The 17,144-nt window shown below is 42.7% G+C and overlaps 2 protein-coding genes across 5 annotated transcripts in view; one reads left to right on the forward strand and one right to left on the reverse strand.

Annotated features, from left to right (window-relative positions):
• armc8 (armadillo repeat containing 8) overlaps positions 1-5,308 on the forward strand; it is a 25,268-nt gene extending 19,960 nt beyond the window's left edge. For all 4 annotated transcript variants that reach the window (XM_005746298.1, XM_005746301.1, XM_005746299.1 and 1 more), the window contains 5 exons: positions 485-580; positions 2,650-2,745; positions 2,862-2,934; positions 4,454-4,547; positions 4,635-5,308. In XM_005746298.1, coding sequence (XP_005746355.1) covers positions 485-580; positions 2,650-2,745; positions 2,862-2,934; positions 4,454-4,547; positions 4,635-4,668 — 393 coding nt within the window. In that variant the 3' untranslated portion in view covers positions 4,669-5,308. The remainder of the gene's footprint in view (positions 1-484; positions 581-2,649; positions 2,746-2,861; positions 2,935-4,453; positions 4,548-4,634) is intronic.
• A 6,262-nt stretch (positions 5,309-11,570) lies between these two features.
• The window catches only part of kcnh3 (potassium voltage-gated channel, subfamily H (eag-related), member 3), a 77,359-nt gene continuing 71,785 nt past the window's right edge, over positions 11,571-17,144 (reverse strand). The window contains exons 12-15 of the mRNA XM_013914169.1: positions 15,909-16,165; positions 15,396-15,496; positions 15,249-15,301; positions 11,571-13,946 (exon numbers count right to left, since the gene is read on the reverse strand). Coding sequence (XP_013769623.1) covers positions 12,969-13,946; positions 15,249-15,301; positions 15,396-15,496; positions 15,909-16,165 — 1,389 coding nt within the window. The 3' untranslated portion in view covers positions 11,571-12,968. The remainder of the gene's footprint in view (positions 13,947-15,248; positions 15,302-15,395; positions 15,497-15,908; positions 16,166-17,144) is intronic.

Consider the following 17,144-nt stretch of genomic DNA (forward strand, 5'->3'; position numbering starts at 1 on the left):
CCGGGAGGAGGCCCCGGGGCAGACCCAGGACACGCTGGAGAGATTATATCTCTCGGCTGGCCTGGGGACACCTTGGTATTTCCCCGGATAAGCTGGAGGAGGTGGCTGGGGAGAGGGAGGTCTGGGCCTCTTTGCTTAGGCTGCTGCCCCCGCGACCTGGTCTCGGATAAAGCGGATGAAGATGGATGGATGGATGGATGGACGGATTTGTGCTGTTCACACTGTCATACCATGATGGGATAGATGGGTCGCACAGGGTCAGAAAAGTCGGATTTGATGCGCTTTCGCCTGCAGTGTGAACGTAGCCATAGGTGGTACTTGACCTCTGGGTCAGCGTTGAATGCTCCCCACTTTCTTGTGTTATCACTACATATGAACGATCCAGTATGGGCTGAATTTGAATGAATTGTCGAGAGGTCTTAAGTGCAACATGCAGACTGATTCTCCTTTGCTTCCCCTTTACTCCCAACTCTCATTTTGTCAGCACATTGACCAGGTCATGAGCTCCCACGGGAAGCAGATCATGCAGGCAGTTACCCTCATCCTCGAAGCGGAGCACAGTATAGAGGTCAAAGAGCAGGTGAGCACCCGTCTGCTTCACACGTACAGATGATTTATTTTTTCTAAGTTCAGCGTGCTGCTGTGTGGCAGAGCAGTTAAACATTCTGCTTATGTGATCACAGGCTGTCTGCCTGAGGTCAGTCTTGTCCTATTAAATTCAGTGGTGTTTGTATCAGGACATAAACAATAATCTGGTCTAAAACAGGTCATAAAATTAAGTACAATCCTGGATGAACAGCACAACAGGACACATTGCACCATTCCCATCATACAGGGAAAAGCAGCAACCAGGTGCTGCAAACAAATGTACTTAATTGACCATCTCTATAAATGCAGACGTTTTGACAGTTTGCTGGTCTGGAATGTTCAGGTGTGTTAACACAGTGCCCAGTAGAAAAGATAACGGTGATCTTGGAGAAGCATTTGCTGCTGCCTGTCAATCTAGTAAGGGTTCCAAGGCCACTCACTCACTTAAACTTCAGCGATATCAATCTGTCCAGTTAGGGAGCACAAACCACTGTGAATCTATTACAGTTGCTTTTGATGCAGATGAAAGTAACAACAGATGGACTGGACAGGCAACAAGAGAGCCTTCAGAAAGGACATGTTGGAGGAGGTTGAAATATGTGGTTACAGTTGCTCCAAGAAAATAACAGTAACAGACTGAACTAAATTAAATAATACAATATATTACAAAGTTTACAAAATATAAGAAATGGCTCTAATATTTACAAATAGCTCAATTATAAGAAGTGAAATAGATATGATTAACATTAATTTGTAAAACTTTGCTGTAGAGCAAGTGCAAAAGGGTGTAACTACTGCACTGTGCATTCGATGGAGGAGTTATACAAGGAGATGATTTCCGGTGTTGTTCACTGGTGCACGTCATGGAGTGGGTGGGAGTTTTCGTCCAGCTGCATTTGGTAAGTGGATAAAATAAACCTTGTACTGGTGCAGTGGGCCCTGGGTTCCTGGTGATGAAGGTGTGTGTGTGCGTGTGTGTGTGTGGGGGGTTAGGGCTGTGCCATATGACGAAATGTATCGGATGACGAAATTAAAACTTCTCTGGTTTCATATTATAAGCTATCTTTTATTTCGTCGTGGAGCAAAATCCACTGTTTACAGCAATATATTTTTTTGGGATGGCCACCACGTGGATGCAGACACACAGAATACCAGCATGGCCAGTGAAGACGAACCAGGCAGCTCCAAACAGAAGGACCAGTCAACAAAAATCGAGGACCTTATTCCTAAATGAGAGGCTCCCTCTGTAGCATGGACATGGTTTGGTTATGAAAAGTCTGACACGGACCAGAACACTGTACTATGCAAGTTATGCTGCAAACCGGTCCCCACCACAGACTCAAACACGACAAACCTCTCAACCACCTACGAACGAATCACGTGAAAGAGTAAGGAGAGAGTTTAAGGATGAGAAGCAAAAAAAGAGCCGTCAGGTGCTCAAAACATTAGAACAGGCTTTTCCCCGCAGCGTGCCGTGTAATAAATACTCAGAAAGAAAATGGCAGCTGTTGCAACTTTTATCTACAAATATAAAGTTTCATGCATCGATCAAAACACTCGACTCCAGGTACATGACGCCCAGGTCGAGCTGCCTGAGAGTCACAGCGTTTACAGAAAAAGCACTATTTTGTGATTTCTATCATCATTGGGATGAGAAATGTCATATCGAATATGAGATTTTGGTCATATTGATTCCTCGTGGTATTTCTTCCACATCGTTGACACTGTGCTGTACAGTAAACCTTCATGTGACAGTACGTATGGATGTGCAATACTGAGGGAACTACAAGCTGAGTGTACTGCAGGCATCAAGGCAGAGCTATAGAGGGGTCCATGGTTTGGGGGTTGTCTTGTTGTTGCCTGGCCAGTGCTCTTGTTATCAGTTTGACTCGGTTTGTGCCTTCTAAGTGGACAGATTGACGTCCCCGTCCACAAACACAGTGTGATGATCAAATGTTGCCAGTTTTGTGAATGTGTTGCCTGTTGCTTTCTTTTATTTATTTTTTAATCTCAGAACAAACTGTTCAGATAAAAGCACTGATGTAACACTTTGTCTGTCAGACGCTGTGCATCCTAGTCAACATTGCCGATGGCAACACAGCCAAGGACCTCATCATGACCAATGACGACATGCTCCAGAAAATCAAATACTACATGGTACTGTGCACACTGTTAGTGTTTAAGCACATACTAGAGGTCGCGGCCTGATTGATCTGTGTCATTGTCCCGTCTTTCTTGACTTGTAACTTCTCTGATGTCTGCTGTTCCCACAGGGGCATTCGAATGTGAAACTGCAGCTTGCTGCAACCTTTTGCGTCTCAAACCTTATCTGGAATGAGGAGGACGGTAAGAAATGCAGCGCACAGGTACATGGACTAATAAAGAAAGGGCATGGGCCGAGGAACATGAAGAAAGCTGAGCTCACGTTAAAGTAGTAAGAACTGAGGTCTTAAGTGTTCAGCTTTAGTTTATAGAACATTTACCAGAATGAAGGCACGTCACAGGCGAGTACAACGCTGAAAGATGTGTGTGTAGGATGGAAGGAGCATGGTAATAAAGTCGACCTCTCAAATGGTTGTTTACATTTTAGGCTTTTAAATGCTCATTCAGGGAGAGTGTAACTCAGACTTTTGAAGCTACAGTTTACTGTTTTCTGTGTTTGTTTGTTTTAAAAAGAGGTCAGCCATAGGAATATACAGGGGATTTAATACTAATTATAGTACATGGCCTTCTGAAAGTGCTGTAACAGAGTTTTAAGATGTCCTTCCTTCACTTTTATTGTCTTCAGTGCCAACTCTGCTCCCACAGAGGTCAATTGTCTTGATAATAGTGAAAAAAAGCAACAATCATTGAGCCTTAAAGGAGATAACTTGTAAGCTGGAGAGAAAATGTGTTCGGCCTGAATGAATTTCATCCCTTTATGTCTCTGATTTCTAATTTCCTGCTTCTAAATTCAGCTAAAACTGAAGTTATTGTTCTCTTCATTAAATCTTAACATGCTGTGTGACCAGATGGGATGAATCTGGGAATCATTTTTGCACTGAGTGTTTCTTCTTTACTCATTCATCATTATTAATTAAACTCTGATTTCTCTTCTATAGTTTGCCTTTTGTCCTGAAGGCTTGTGACATTTCACCTACTATTTGAAAATGCCCAAAGGTGGGCAGATCTCAGAAGGGAGCATATTTCAAAGAATCAGGGTACCAGCACTGAAGGCTGTGTTGTTAGGGAAGGAGAGCAGGCTGTTATCTGGGAAACACAGAGTCCAGGACAGAGTGTAGGAGGTGAAATGTCTGATCAGCACTGGGAAGCAGGATTTTATAGGAGATACCGAACTTTATCAAAGCCAAGAGGTGAATAAAGGCGGGGTGTTGTCACGACTTGGTGTCGGTAGAAACTTTGTCAATTTTGTTTTATGAGCATACTGCAGCTTGTCCAAGGCACCATTGCAGCACTCCAAGCAGGAGGTGATGAAGGTGATGAATGGGGGGTCTCAGCTGGGGAATTTGAGATAATGGCCAGAGTCTGGTGATGTTCTCTAGTTTCACCCAGGATGGAGACTCCTGGAGATGGTGAATAGGAGCAGCCATCCACATCATGGAATAGATCAGTCCCTTTCTGGAGCTGGGGCTTGGGGAACTACACCCCAGAGTTCAGTTTGAGGGAATTATTTGACATCCAGATCTTGACGTCTTCAAGGCAGTTGACCAGGGACAGAGGAGGGAGCTGATTGGAGGCTTTGGTGCTAAGATACAGCTGTGGAACATGTGTCTGTGTTCATATTAATGAACACACAGCTGCAGTGGGATTTTACATGTCAGCAGACATTGTTATTTGTCCTCTCTGCTTCACTGTGTGTCATCAGGTTCTCAGGAGCGTCAGGACAAGCTGAGGGAGATGGGCTTTGTGGACATCCTGCACAAACTCACACAATCCTCTGAGCCCAACCTCAGTGACAGGTGGGCCAGAACAGTGCGTCACAAAAAAGAAAATATCCTATCAGACACTCCTTTAGCCTGCTGGACTCATTCTGTGTCTCTTTTCAGAGCGAAGACAGCATTGCAGCAGTACCTAGCATGACTACAGTGGGCAGCCATCGCCTTCTGCCAGCCTGACTAACAAATGTGTGGAGGACACCTGGCTCCTTCGTTATTTGTTTCAGTTAAAGTGCCCCTATTATGCTGTTTTTAACTAATAGGATTACTTTAAAAAAGAAAAATTCATATTGTGCACTCCTGCAGCGCCTCTTCTCGCCGTCTGAGCCCAGTCTGCTCCACTCGGTCCACTGCTATAACAGAAGCAAGGCAGCGTTTTTGTGCCCAGCCAGCATAGCCCTTTAACAGCTGCCAACTTAGAACACGTTAGCAGTGGTCACTTCAGAAAGACACGCCAACAGCATCAAACATAACACAGCTGTTCTCTTGAAATTGTATAAATGTTAATTACAACAGTAGACAGAACAATAGAATATGTCCATTAGAGCAGTGTTGCTGGGAATTTTCCTCTATTTAATGTAATTATATCAAACTCATTTTACAAATAAAACCCCACTTTCTGCCACACAGTTCATTTCCTGAGATATGTTAGGATAAGATAAAGAGCACATGTTCTACATGAGAAATATGTAAAAATACAGAAAAGTCCTGGTAGCTCACCTCACAGACTGTCCTGTATTTATAAAACAAAGCTTTTGTTAATTGATGAATTTAAAAAGTTAAATTGAAATTTCTACAGTAGACAGTGAAAAACAGGAACTTCTCTGTCATGTAATTGTTTATTTATTATTTAACTACTCTGGTTCAGTATAAATGGCTGTGGGGGAGGTCTTTATCAGCAGGAGAATCTGTAAAACTTTAAAAAAAAATACAGTTAAAAGTCCAAAGATGCATGCCTTCCTCCATATTTTCCAAAGCCATCCAGCGGGACAGATTGGCATCTTTGCCAGGCCGATTCAAGTCCCCGTAGTTTGACACGACTGCCTTAGAGGGTAGGATAAAACTGACGGGTATCGTGAGCATATTAATGCTCTTGTTTTAGCCAGAAACGGACGATGCCGTGTGCTTTGCTAGTATTGGAGATATTTTAGAGTTATCACAGCAACCCTAGCAACAAAATAATGTCCCACGGCGAAGGAGCATGTGGAGGGCGGGTGTTTCTTTGTTAGAGTGCCCCACACTAGCAGCTAGGCAGGATTTATTTAAACATGTTACACAGTGACATAGATCAGAAACGTAAGGAAAAGTTTGGACTACAAACAAGGTGTTTTAGCAAACCCCAGAAAGGCTAATAGGGGCACTTTAATGGTGAGGCCTGTTTTGTTGCACAAAGACACCTTTTTTTGGACCTGTGGCTGACCTCTCTTCACTTCTCCAGTACAAACACCTCAACCCAGCCTCAACAGTTCGGCGCCAGCTCCACGGCGGAGACTCTGAGACTGCAGTTGTTGTGAAATCAACGGTTAGGGGAGTTTCACCTGATAGGTTTTATTTTATTCTTCTCTTGAAGTGAATCCTTGGATTTGGATTTTGAGATTTGCAGACTTTGTTTTCTTTCTGTTTTTGGAGTGCAGCTGCCTGACGTCACCGCTAATCTGGAGCCTTCAGACTCCCAACAGTGGAGATTATGGTTTCAGAGCACGGCTGACGGACAGCAAAGTTTCCCAGTTGTATTTTTTTTAATTTTTGACTAAAATTACTATTAATATTAATGTTTCCTTAAGGCATCGCAAGTAAGGACTCACTTGGAAAAACACAGACTGCCTATTTTGGAATTTCTTTTCTTCTTTGTGGATACATACCTCGTAAATATATAAATATATATAAATATAAACAAATATATATTTTTGGATTTTTATTTTCCCCTCATGTTTTTCAGTCGATCCCTCTGAACCATGATTTTTGGCACAGTCGGGGGAATCTACTGCACTCTAAATATCTGTCGAACGCTGAACGTGGTCTCTGGAGGATAATCAGGAATGAGCATTTCTCCTTTCAGGTGTCGTCACTGTGATGGTGCTGCTCGCGGAGAAGCCTGTCACTTCTGTCCAGTAACCTTATTTCCAGTAACCATTTCTCATGATCCCACTGAGAAATGCAGTGCTTACACAGACCTGCGGTTATTAATTACACCCAACACCTGGGAAAAGAGGATTAATGTATCCATCCCTCACACCTCCTGTCGAGAAAGACCGATGTCTGCTGCTCTCTGCAGTCCCCTGCATGTGTTTGTCAGGAGGGATAAATGAAATTCCCAAACCTCCAGCTTTCTCTCCCTTGATGTGTTTTTGAGAGGCGAGTGAGGACAGAGTAGATGTAAGAAATAAAGTAAGAATCATTTGACACTAAGGCATGAGTACATGCACTACAGCAGAATCAAGTGCTGCATTGTTTCTCCACCCCTTTGTTATGTAATTTCTTCTCCGATCAGGATATTTCTAGAACGTTTGTCCTGACATTTCAAACCTTACTGAAGCTCTGATAGAATGAATGTTACCCTTGAGAATATATGCAGATCTGAAGGCGTTCCTGTGTTGTCTTATTTCTTCTTGGAGAGTCTGCTGTATTAAAAATCCCACCGGTTTTGTTGTTCTTATTTTATTTTATTTTTTTTATTCATTGTTAGTTAGGGGTTGCTTCATGGATTTGAAATAAACCATTAGAATGTGTTCCAGACTTGTTGCTGCTGCACACAGTAATGTCAGAGTGTGAATGTGATGCTGACCTGACAGCAGACTTGCAGTCACATGTGAAAAAGAATGATGCAGGTCTTCCCAGGAGTGGATGTCCCAGCAAATTCAAGCCAAGGTCTCAGACTCCACATCCATATTAAATACAACCCCCCCACCCCCACCCAAAAGAACAGCTACGGCTGGTTTGGAAAGGAGAAAGCCTCTTCACTCCATGAAGAACATGGCAGCACAGCTTAGGTTTGCAAACTCCAAACTTTAAGAACAGTATCCTTTGAAATTGCCGTATTTGCTGCTTCCAAAACTCGTCAACTCACAGATGAGGTGTCTGTAGAGCCGGGCGTCTGCTGATCATAGGTGGTTCAATCACTGGCCGCTCCACTCTGCATGCCAAATATCACTGGGCAAGATGCTAAACCAGAGTTGCTCTCCAATGAATCCAAATGAATGTTTGATAGAAAGCACTTTGGTAGCAAAAGCATAGAAAAGTGCACATATACATGGGTTAATGAGGCATGTTCTATGAGCTTTATTCAATGTGTAAAACACTAATCCATCAGTTTTCTGTTCTTCTCGGTTCAGGTAATGATTCATTTAATTTGATTCCTACAATTATATGTTACACCTATTAACGCAAGTCAGTGGTACACACAGCTGTCAAGTACACAAAAATGCAATCGTTTAGTAAAGTTTCCTTTGTAGTTTTATATTTGCACTTGTATGTGTATAAAAATTACCATTAGTTGCCATGTAATTTGTATAAAACACATCCTGTAAGGTTGTCAGTTTTACCTTTTAAACCTTCCAGTAACACTGTTCTGTTTGGGCTTAACTGTGTTATCCAAAGAACTGACATTTGCAAAGTTTAAACTCTGGAGTCACTACACAGCAAGTCAACGCTTCATTTTCTGCATAAAATAATTGAAACATGTAGGCACTGGTAGCATTCTAGGCCAAAGAAAACACAAGGTGCCAGTTTGAACCTTCATCTGTTTGAGACACTCAAGCTTTTAACAGAATAACTGTAATTCCAAGGTGTGTGATACTTCATTTGAAAATGTACCGATTTAGCATGCAGCAAAAAGAAAAACCTAACCTGGTCACTGACAACGCCACAGGTGTTATGAAGGCTAATAAAGCATAAATAATAAATACAAGCCTAGTTGGATGTGGCCTTTTACCACACATTATAATACTTTAAGCTATTTGCCATATTAGCCATTAGTCTGTGGGCAAATTTGGGTTGTTAAAGAGTAGAAGAACCATAAATTTATTTTTAGGGATTTTGAGCAATTGGGAAGCTTTTAGCACAAGCAACCTCAAAATGTAAGCATGCAGTGAGGAGAACGGCCAGAAGTGTTCTTGTTCTTAGTTCAGTGGGTGTCAGAAACAAATGGGGCCACTTCAAATGAAAACTGGATGATTACCTGAGGCACAAAGATTGGAGTCCTGCATGGAGCCCCTGTTGGTTTTCAGTGAGAAGCCCACTTTTACACTTACAGCTGCTGACACTTTCAGCCCAAGGGGCACATGTTTTTTTAGTTTTTTTTATTTTATTTTAATGCTGACATCATAACAGAACCATATTTGATGGCTTTACTTGAATAAATATTTTGTTTAATAAAACATAAATACTTAATTTATCAAAAAGGAAAAAAAATGGACGGGTTTTTGAGGCAACTGAATCACAATATACTCGGAAAGTGGCTTAAAAAAATATTATTTACAGTTTACTTCTTAGAGAATAGCCACTTACCTCAGTTACGTGAATATTAGTTCCCAAGAGAAACACAAGAGACGGAGAGCTTACAAAACAACACTTCTTTATTGTTATACAGTATGTAATCCTTGTTAATGTTTTTTTTAATGTAACAGCAGTCTTTAATAAAATACATTTGTAAGCAAACAGCCTTCAATTGGGCAGGCTGGTTTCTACTCCCATGAGCCCTCTGCTCTGGATAGTTCAAAGCAGGCACATTTCTCATGCAAAAAAGAAAAGAAGTTTTGACATGCATTGAATTAAAACCTTTTAGGCACCCTCCCCAGCCACCAGTTCTTGCTTAGTAAATCTTTGTGAAAGTGTAAAGAGTCCAGTTAGTCACCACCTCCCTTGCTCCCATTAAAGAAAATAAAAGCCAGAAATCTGACTGTTCATATATATACAAGTAACATGGTCCTAAAGCACCTCACAAAGCCCAAAAAAAAAAAGTCCTGAGACCTCCAGCTTGATGCAGCCTGGATGTTGCAGTTTTAGGGTTTGGCTGCTTTCACGTACCAACATGAAGTCATTGGAGGAATAAGAGATGAAGAATGTGTGTGCTACATATGAACTCGGGGAAGGTTTCGCTCACTCGCTCTGGAAAGGATCCAGTCAGACGTTTAGAAAGCAAACCTTCCTCCACAGTCTGTTTTTGTTACATCGTCCAGACATGCAGAATATTTCCTCGCCGCTTTTTCAGCAAAAATAAATACATACACAGCCGTATTAAATAAATAAATACAATACGTTTTAGATAAAGGTGCAAGTGTTCCCCATAGATGATGGCTTTCTGTGTAAATTTCGATCCAGATGTTTGCCTGTAATCGACAGGTGAAGAACTTTAGGGAAATCAATGTCTGTATGGAGAAGGCACGAATGGCTAATGGCTAAAGCTCAGGGGTGATGTGGGAGTTCGATATACAATCTGATAGGCTGGTTGTCAACAGTCATCATAATGATGAACAGTGATACAGGGGTAGTGTTTGATATTAGCTTTTCCCTACACTTTGTCCACAAATCTGTCTTCTCTCTTTGGCATACAATCCAAACACTCGCCTACACTTTTCCAAAGTGACCGATCGTAACTGTGCTCAAATTCTTTTGATCTGGAAAGAAAATGTGGATCGAGAGTGAAACAATGTGACAAGAATTCCCCAGAAAGACAGCCCCTTCCCCAAAAGATGAACATTATGACTGCTAACTTTAAGATTAGGTTGATTATAGTTGATGTAAGGATGTCCACACCCTAGAATGAAAGTAGCCTGCTTGAGATATGAGCTGATAGGCTGCTTGTCAACAGCATCATGATGCTGATGAGCAGTGACACGGGGAATGTTTGATGTTAGCTTTTCCCTACACCTTTGTCCACGAATCTGTCTTTTCAAAGTTCTCAGAGTTCCTACACCGGCCTCAATCTGCTTAACCAGCAGTGCAAAGCTCTCCGCTTATTTTATTCTGAAATGCAACCAGATAGTATCTGTAATAAAGTTCTTGGATTCTATTAGAGTAGCACAGGATGATTTATAATGTAGAATGAGACTGGTTTATCTTATACTGGTGGAGTTCAGTTGATAATTGTCTGACACAATCTGCTTTAGACCCCCTCCCTCCCTTAAACTAGCTATCTTTTGAATGGTTACCCCTCTTAAACCACATTATGTTTATCCAAACTAGTAGTCTATTTTTCCAGTGCATGCATCCCTTGTGTTGTGGGCGATTTTAATAGAACTGATTTTCATTTTGTCCATATAGAGGCAACTGTTAATGTTGCATTTAGCTACATCAGCAATATCGGTCCATTTCAGTTAAATAACTATACTTAAAGTGTTCTGGAAGACCTCTTCTCTTCAGCAGCCAACAGAAGAAACATTAATCAGCCATTGTCAAGTTTTACTGTTAGACAAGAGACCAGGCAACTTTTTTTAATCTTCTGCTATCCAATTTTGGTGAGCTTTTGGGAATTATAGAATCAGTTTCCTGTTCTTGGCTGACAGGAGTAATCTTCTGCACCTGCTTCACGGTTTCATGTATTGTGCAGATTGATTCTATCAGATTGAAGCAGTCTGGCCATTCTTCTGTGAACTCTTGCATCGAGAACAGTTTTTCACGCAGTCGTCTCTTTCTTGCCATTCTCTGTAAACGTGGGGAAGTCCCAGTGGATCAACAGTTTCTGAAATAGTCTGAAATTCAGCAGGTCTGCACGTCTAAATGCATCGAGTTGCTGCCATGTGATTGGTTGACTAGATATTTGCGTTAACAAGCAGTGGTTAGGTTGTTAATTTTAACACTTACATTCTGGTTTGTATTTAGTCTTTATGGACACAGTATACAGTAGTACTTTGACTACATAGTAATCTATTATTATTATATGAAAAAAAAAAGATCCTCTGGATCTTTCTATGAACGAAAAAGGATGTGACTTGCAGAATCCTTCTTTGATTCAGTTAGTTCCTGATCGAAGGGTTTGGAGTAAGGTACAATCTTTCTGGCAGAAAACCTTGAAGGCAAACACCAACCACCTTCTTTGGATCTACACGAATCACGCAATAGATCTATTCTGAATTCAGACGTGGACGGTATGAGAAATGACGCTAACGCAGAAGAAAACCTAAACCTGCATTCTTTCTAATGGCCACCATGGGGCGATAGCTGTGGTTGCGCAGACTTTTGGTGCTAGTGTCAGAAAATGATAATCATGCTTGAACTCTGTGAACCTCAAGGCCCTCTGTATTGTAAGGTAAAGACTCTACATTAATACTTTTATATAAATTGTATAAAAGTAATAATTCTATAAAGAACTTTTTAGAAATTGTGGTTGTTCTATGAGTCAATAGGATTCCCTGGGCTAGCTTGACAAGTCAGTGAGCACGTGGTTTCACAGTCAGAACTGCCACTTGCTTGTTAAGTTCAGTTCCCAAAAGCCGAGATGACGACTCATCTCAAGGCTTCAAAGCAGGACTTCACAAACCTGGGGATAAGGTCACAGTGGCTGCATCGATCTTTTATACTGTCTGTGGATTCAGAATGTCAGTTTTTTTGTTTAGTTTTTTTTACAGGATGTGACAAGTTTGCATTCCTGAGTTAAAACCAAGCTCAACATCTTCTTTGTGAATGTGTGTAATGGGCATGTAATCAATTCTTGGCTCACCTGTGGCTTAGGTGATAAAACAGGCTGCAAACAAATCACCAGGTTTTCTTGGTGAAGACACTGAATCCCCAAGTTGTTCCCAAATGCAGTGCGGGCGCCACACTAATGACAGTTCTGCTGTCATTAGTGTGTGTGTGTGTGTGTGTGTGTGAAAGGGGGCAATAAGAAACATTGTAAAAAACACTTTGTAGAACCATTTAGTCTGAGGTTATTCGATAAAAAGCTGTATTTTTTTAACCAGTCCAGGGGCAGATAACTGCATTCCCCCAAAAAATAATCCCATTGATGAAGCACAGGAACCTTCCAGGTGAGGTGACTGAGACCACTGAAGGGCTTACATTCTTAGTCCCAGTGCAGTTGGCTTGGATTATCTAGTTTGGGTAAAGACGCGTTTCCTGCCGAGATGCATGTGTTTGTGCCTGCCCTTTGAAGAGGAGACTTACTAGGATTAAAAAGCGATAGAGCTTCATCAGGGTGGAGAGATAAATAGATGTGCTCTGGCTCTGCAGTGTTTGACTCATGCTACTGGATCATTGATGCTATAAGACTGTTTGTGCTATTGTAATTCTGTGGTTGATCTGTAGAGGAAAGCATTCCTTCACACTGTATTTTGTGTTTACCTGTCTGTCCGTCTGGCATCTCCTGCCTGACAAATGTCTTTCTGTGTGAAATGGACCAGCTTTCTGTTCCCTGTGTTTGTTGTCTTTACCTTGCACTTGCTCTGACCTCTTTAAACTCTTGTCCTACATCTTTCCTGCTACTTGAATGACATCTTTTGCACAGGCCGTTCATAATGCTGGCTCCTCTTCATCAATGAAACTGATGTGCTCTGAGGAGGACTTCTCCTCTTCCAGGTGTCGTCCCCGCTCCTGCATCTCCAGCTCCTGGGGGTGAGAAACGGGTCTTGCCCCTCGGTAGTGTCGCTGTGAGTTGCACCAAGATGGAGTCTGGTTATCTCTTCTCCTTGCGTTTGCAGCTTCCAAAGACAAGGGCAGAGAAAGACTGGAGGGATGGACAGAGGTGTTAGGGGACACGACTGGCACGGAAGGGGAAGGCCTCAGCCGATGACTTCCAGGGGAGGATGTGAGCGATGGTGGAGCTGAAAAGTGAGAGGACAGGGGAGGGTGAGTGTCCTGAGAGGCAGGTGGGATGAGCGGGCCTCTGCTGGCACAACTGCCAGGTCGGGAGAGGTGAGGTCCTTGGCATGGGGAAAAAGATGATGAGGAAGAGAGAGACATGGAGAAGGAGAGTGAAGGTGAAGGGGTGCGAGAGGCCAGAGGAGGTTGGTCCTGCAGCGAGGGGAAAAATATCCCGTTACTGGAGGAGGCACGGAGTCTTCGGGAGTCCACGCGCCCCTCTGGAAATCCTTCCTCTGGCGACTGATGGTTGGAGTCAGCAGACCCTTGGCTATTGGCCCCTGGGGGCTTGGGCGGGGTCTCTGCTAATGCTGAAGGAGTTGAATTAGGCCTTTTTGGTGAGTGAGGAGTTGGGAGAAGGCATCCTGGCAAATCTGAACTCTCTGTGTCTCTGCTATCTAACAGGGAATGAGTGTCAGGTCTCTGGTGGGAAAAAACTGTGGAAGGGGGTGGCGCCCCGGGGCAAGGGCTTGATGACAGCTGGCTGGCACTACTGGGAGGTGATGTTAAATTTGGCATCATGGTCATCAGCACTGGCTGTGGTGCCATTTGGAGGAGGGGCTTGAGCAGGCGTGTCATTTCCTGCAGCTCCTGACTGAGCTTGGAAACTTGTTTAGACAGACCGTTCATCTGTGAGGTGAAGAGAGAGATCGTATTAACGCTGGAAAACCAGAAGAACAGTTCATGCAAATTCGGTATGACAATTCAGCACCATGGTTGAAAAATATCAAACAATCCTTGAATCCTTGTTTGCATAAAACATAATTAGGTACTACATAACATTCACCATGCAGGTTACATTTTAAAAGTCCCTTTATCATACATTTAGTTCAGTTTTAGAGTCTGTTTTAGAGACTGACATTTTTCCATCAGGGACTGATTACAACACGCCAAATGATTCAGTGCAGGTGGACCACATGATCAGTGTGTTATGTGTGTGACGCTTGTTTGATTTAAATGGTGGCTGCTATAGTAACATACAGTAAACGTTCCAGAGAAGCTGGCTGACAGTCTGACAAATGCATTCCTGTCAACACAGTCAAAGAGTTACAAAGATGGAGATTTTATTCTGAGCTGATAATAAATCTGTGATGTAATCATGGTCTCTGTCTTGTCCTTATATTTAACAACTGGATAATAAAAATTGTGCATTTTAAGTACAAAACAAAGCAAACAAATGTCTAACTAACTTCATGAATGGTTCAGGTGGAGCAAGAGGGGAAACTTTAGAGAGAGACTAACCTGCCAGTGAGCGAGAGTTTGTTATCATAGTTGAAGTTATGAAACAAAAAACTCAGCATTGTAAGAGCCCAGAGAAGTATACTATGTATGAAGTTCAACACAGCCAGACCTTCTTTGTGATAAATTAGTGTATAAAAATCTATAAAGAACATATTATAACTGCAAAATGCAACACTGTTACAAATAAGGTAAAAGATGAATTCTGCAGAAAATTGTTAATCTGGTGATTTATCACACAGAGCAGTGGTTCCCAAACCTTTTTCTGCTGGGCCCCCCTTTGTTTTACAAGAAAAATGTTCACCCCCCACCTCCACGCGCACATGCACGCACAAACACATCCTCCAACCACACACACCCATATTTTGCTCCATTGAGGTTTATTTCACACCTCAAACATTTAGTAAACAATTAAACAAATACAAGTAATCTGCAATAAATTACAGGTAGTAATGAAATAAACTACTAACTCTTTTAAATATAATTTTTAAAATATCATTAGACACTTTGGGCCAGCATTCGTAACGTCAGGATTTTATTTGTATGTTTTTCCAGGCACGACCTGTTCGTGTCGTTTGCGAAACATCCAGCTGACTAACAGAAAAATCAAACCTCTGCTGCTGAGGAAAACATTAGACCCCCGGGGCAGAAGTGAACACATGCAATTATCATCAGTGTCAAGTCAGCACTCACCTCCTCAGTCAGTTTAGACACACTCTGCTTGATCTCAGAGTGCTCACGGATCCCTACGGGCAACACACATGCAGAAGGATTAGGCCTCCGGATAAAATGTACTGTTCTGAAAAAGTACTCCAATGTGTGCGGCTGTAGGTGCGCTACCTGCGTACGGTGAGGGCGGAGGGGCAGGTGACAGGCTGGGGCTGAACTCAAACTTCTGTGTTGTGGTGGAATTGTTCTCTGTTTCAATGCCGTCCACAAATCTGTGCAGAGATTACACATGAGAGAGAGCATGTAAGAGGAATGTAATCAGGTGAAGCTAAAAGGGCTGAAAGCTCCGTTAGTACTGTTTGGATCTTTTAACACAAACATGGAAAAAGTCCTTCATCAGCAGCTTTGCATCACACAACACTGCACACAGTGAGGTCGTGAGACATCTCTGCACACACATAGGCATGTTTGCTCTGCACGCATGCACATTAGTGCATTGCAGTGTGTGAGAACCTACATGCCTTCCAACAGTAGCCGAGCCCCATGTGATTCACCAGCACTGTAATCTAGTGGTTGCCATGGCAGCCAGACACCTATACTGCGGCACTTTCCTCAATTGCTCTTCTCTGACTATGATGTTTTGAATCAATCTTCAGTTTCACACTATGTGTCTGTGTGTTTTACCTGGGGCTGAGTTCAGGTGGTGCACCACTCAAGCTCACAACTGGTATCTGCAGGGTGGAAGGGCGCGAGTGGTCGGAGGGAGCACGGAAAGGCCGAGGCGGCAGGAGAGGGGAGCGCAGGGGCGAGCTGAGGCCCCTGCTGAGATGCAGCGGGGAGCGAGGAGCTCGGGACACGGAGCTCTGCTCCTCATCACCCTCCTCATCCTCGCGGATGGACGGCAGCTTCTTCACCAAGCCACCGTTGCTCTCCCAATCCACCTGAAAGAAAGAGAAGAGGAGCTTGGATACTAAAATGGGATGAGCGGGATCAGCCCGCACACCTGCTGGATTTCTTTTATCACCATAGCATTAGTAACTGTCTTTACAATGATTGTAAAGGCAGTTACAAGCTTGAACCAGTGGATGGCAGGCAAACACAAGTTCTGTAAATCTGTAAATATGTTTTTAACATTCAGGGTATTGTTTGATTAGCAGCATATTCTTTCTTTTGAAGACTTTTGAGCTCCTTCTCTTCCAGAGGTAACTGAATGCAGGACGTGCTCTGCAGGTCTTATTAGATGCCTGCTATTTATTCCTCTAGTATACGTTGCGACCTGTACACACACTCTTAAACTTTAATCTGGAATAGCTTTGCATTCACAGTTCAAGCTAACCCTGATTTCTTATACATGGCCTCTTGTGCAGCCTCTCAGTTCCTCCTGTCTGCAACAAGCCTTTCCTCCATTTTTAAGCCACCTTCCTTTGATTTCTTCACAAAAAAGAAAGAAAATGTTTTTAAAAGAAGGTGGGCGGGGCTGTTGGGCTCACAGACAGGTCTATGTGTACCCAACATCAGGGATATCTGCGCTTATTACCATAATTCAAATCCAGAGTAGCCTGAAGCCCGAGCTTTATGCTCAGTGAGAAGATGTGTGCTTTTAAGAAGCGACTCTCGAAGCAAATCACCAACTTGACCAGCGTCTCTGATCAGATTCTGGTGGTTAGTTTGTTATTTTTATAGCTGTAAGTTTAAATTCAGTGGTCACTTTCTGGATCCTGGATACACAACGCTTCATAAGATTACAGTTTTCAAAAAACGGTTGGGAACCTCGGCTGTATCAGTGCGGCACTGGCTAATTTCCATTTTGACTGTTGATTGGCTGTTCTGAGCAGGATAACCTTCTCTTTTAATTCAAGATTCTTTGAGAGCCATGTCACCTCCTTACATCATGTTTACCTGTACACACACTGCCCTCAA

Source organism: Pundamilia nyererei, unplaced genomic scaffold, assembly GCF_000239375.1.
Source record: "Pundamilia nyererei isolate P.nyererei 1_Seehausen unplaced genomic scaffold, PunNye1.0 scaffold00176, whole genome shotgun sequence".
Classification (NCBI taxonomy): domain Eukaryota; kingdom Metazoa; phylum Chordata; class Actinopteri; order Cichliformes; family Cichlidae; genus Pundamilia; species Pundamilia nyererei.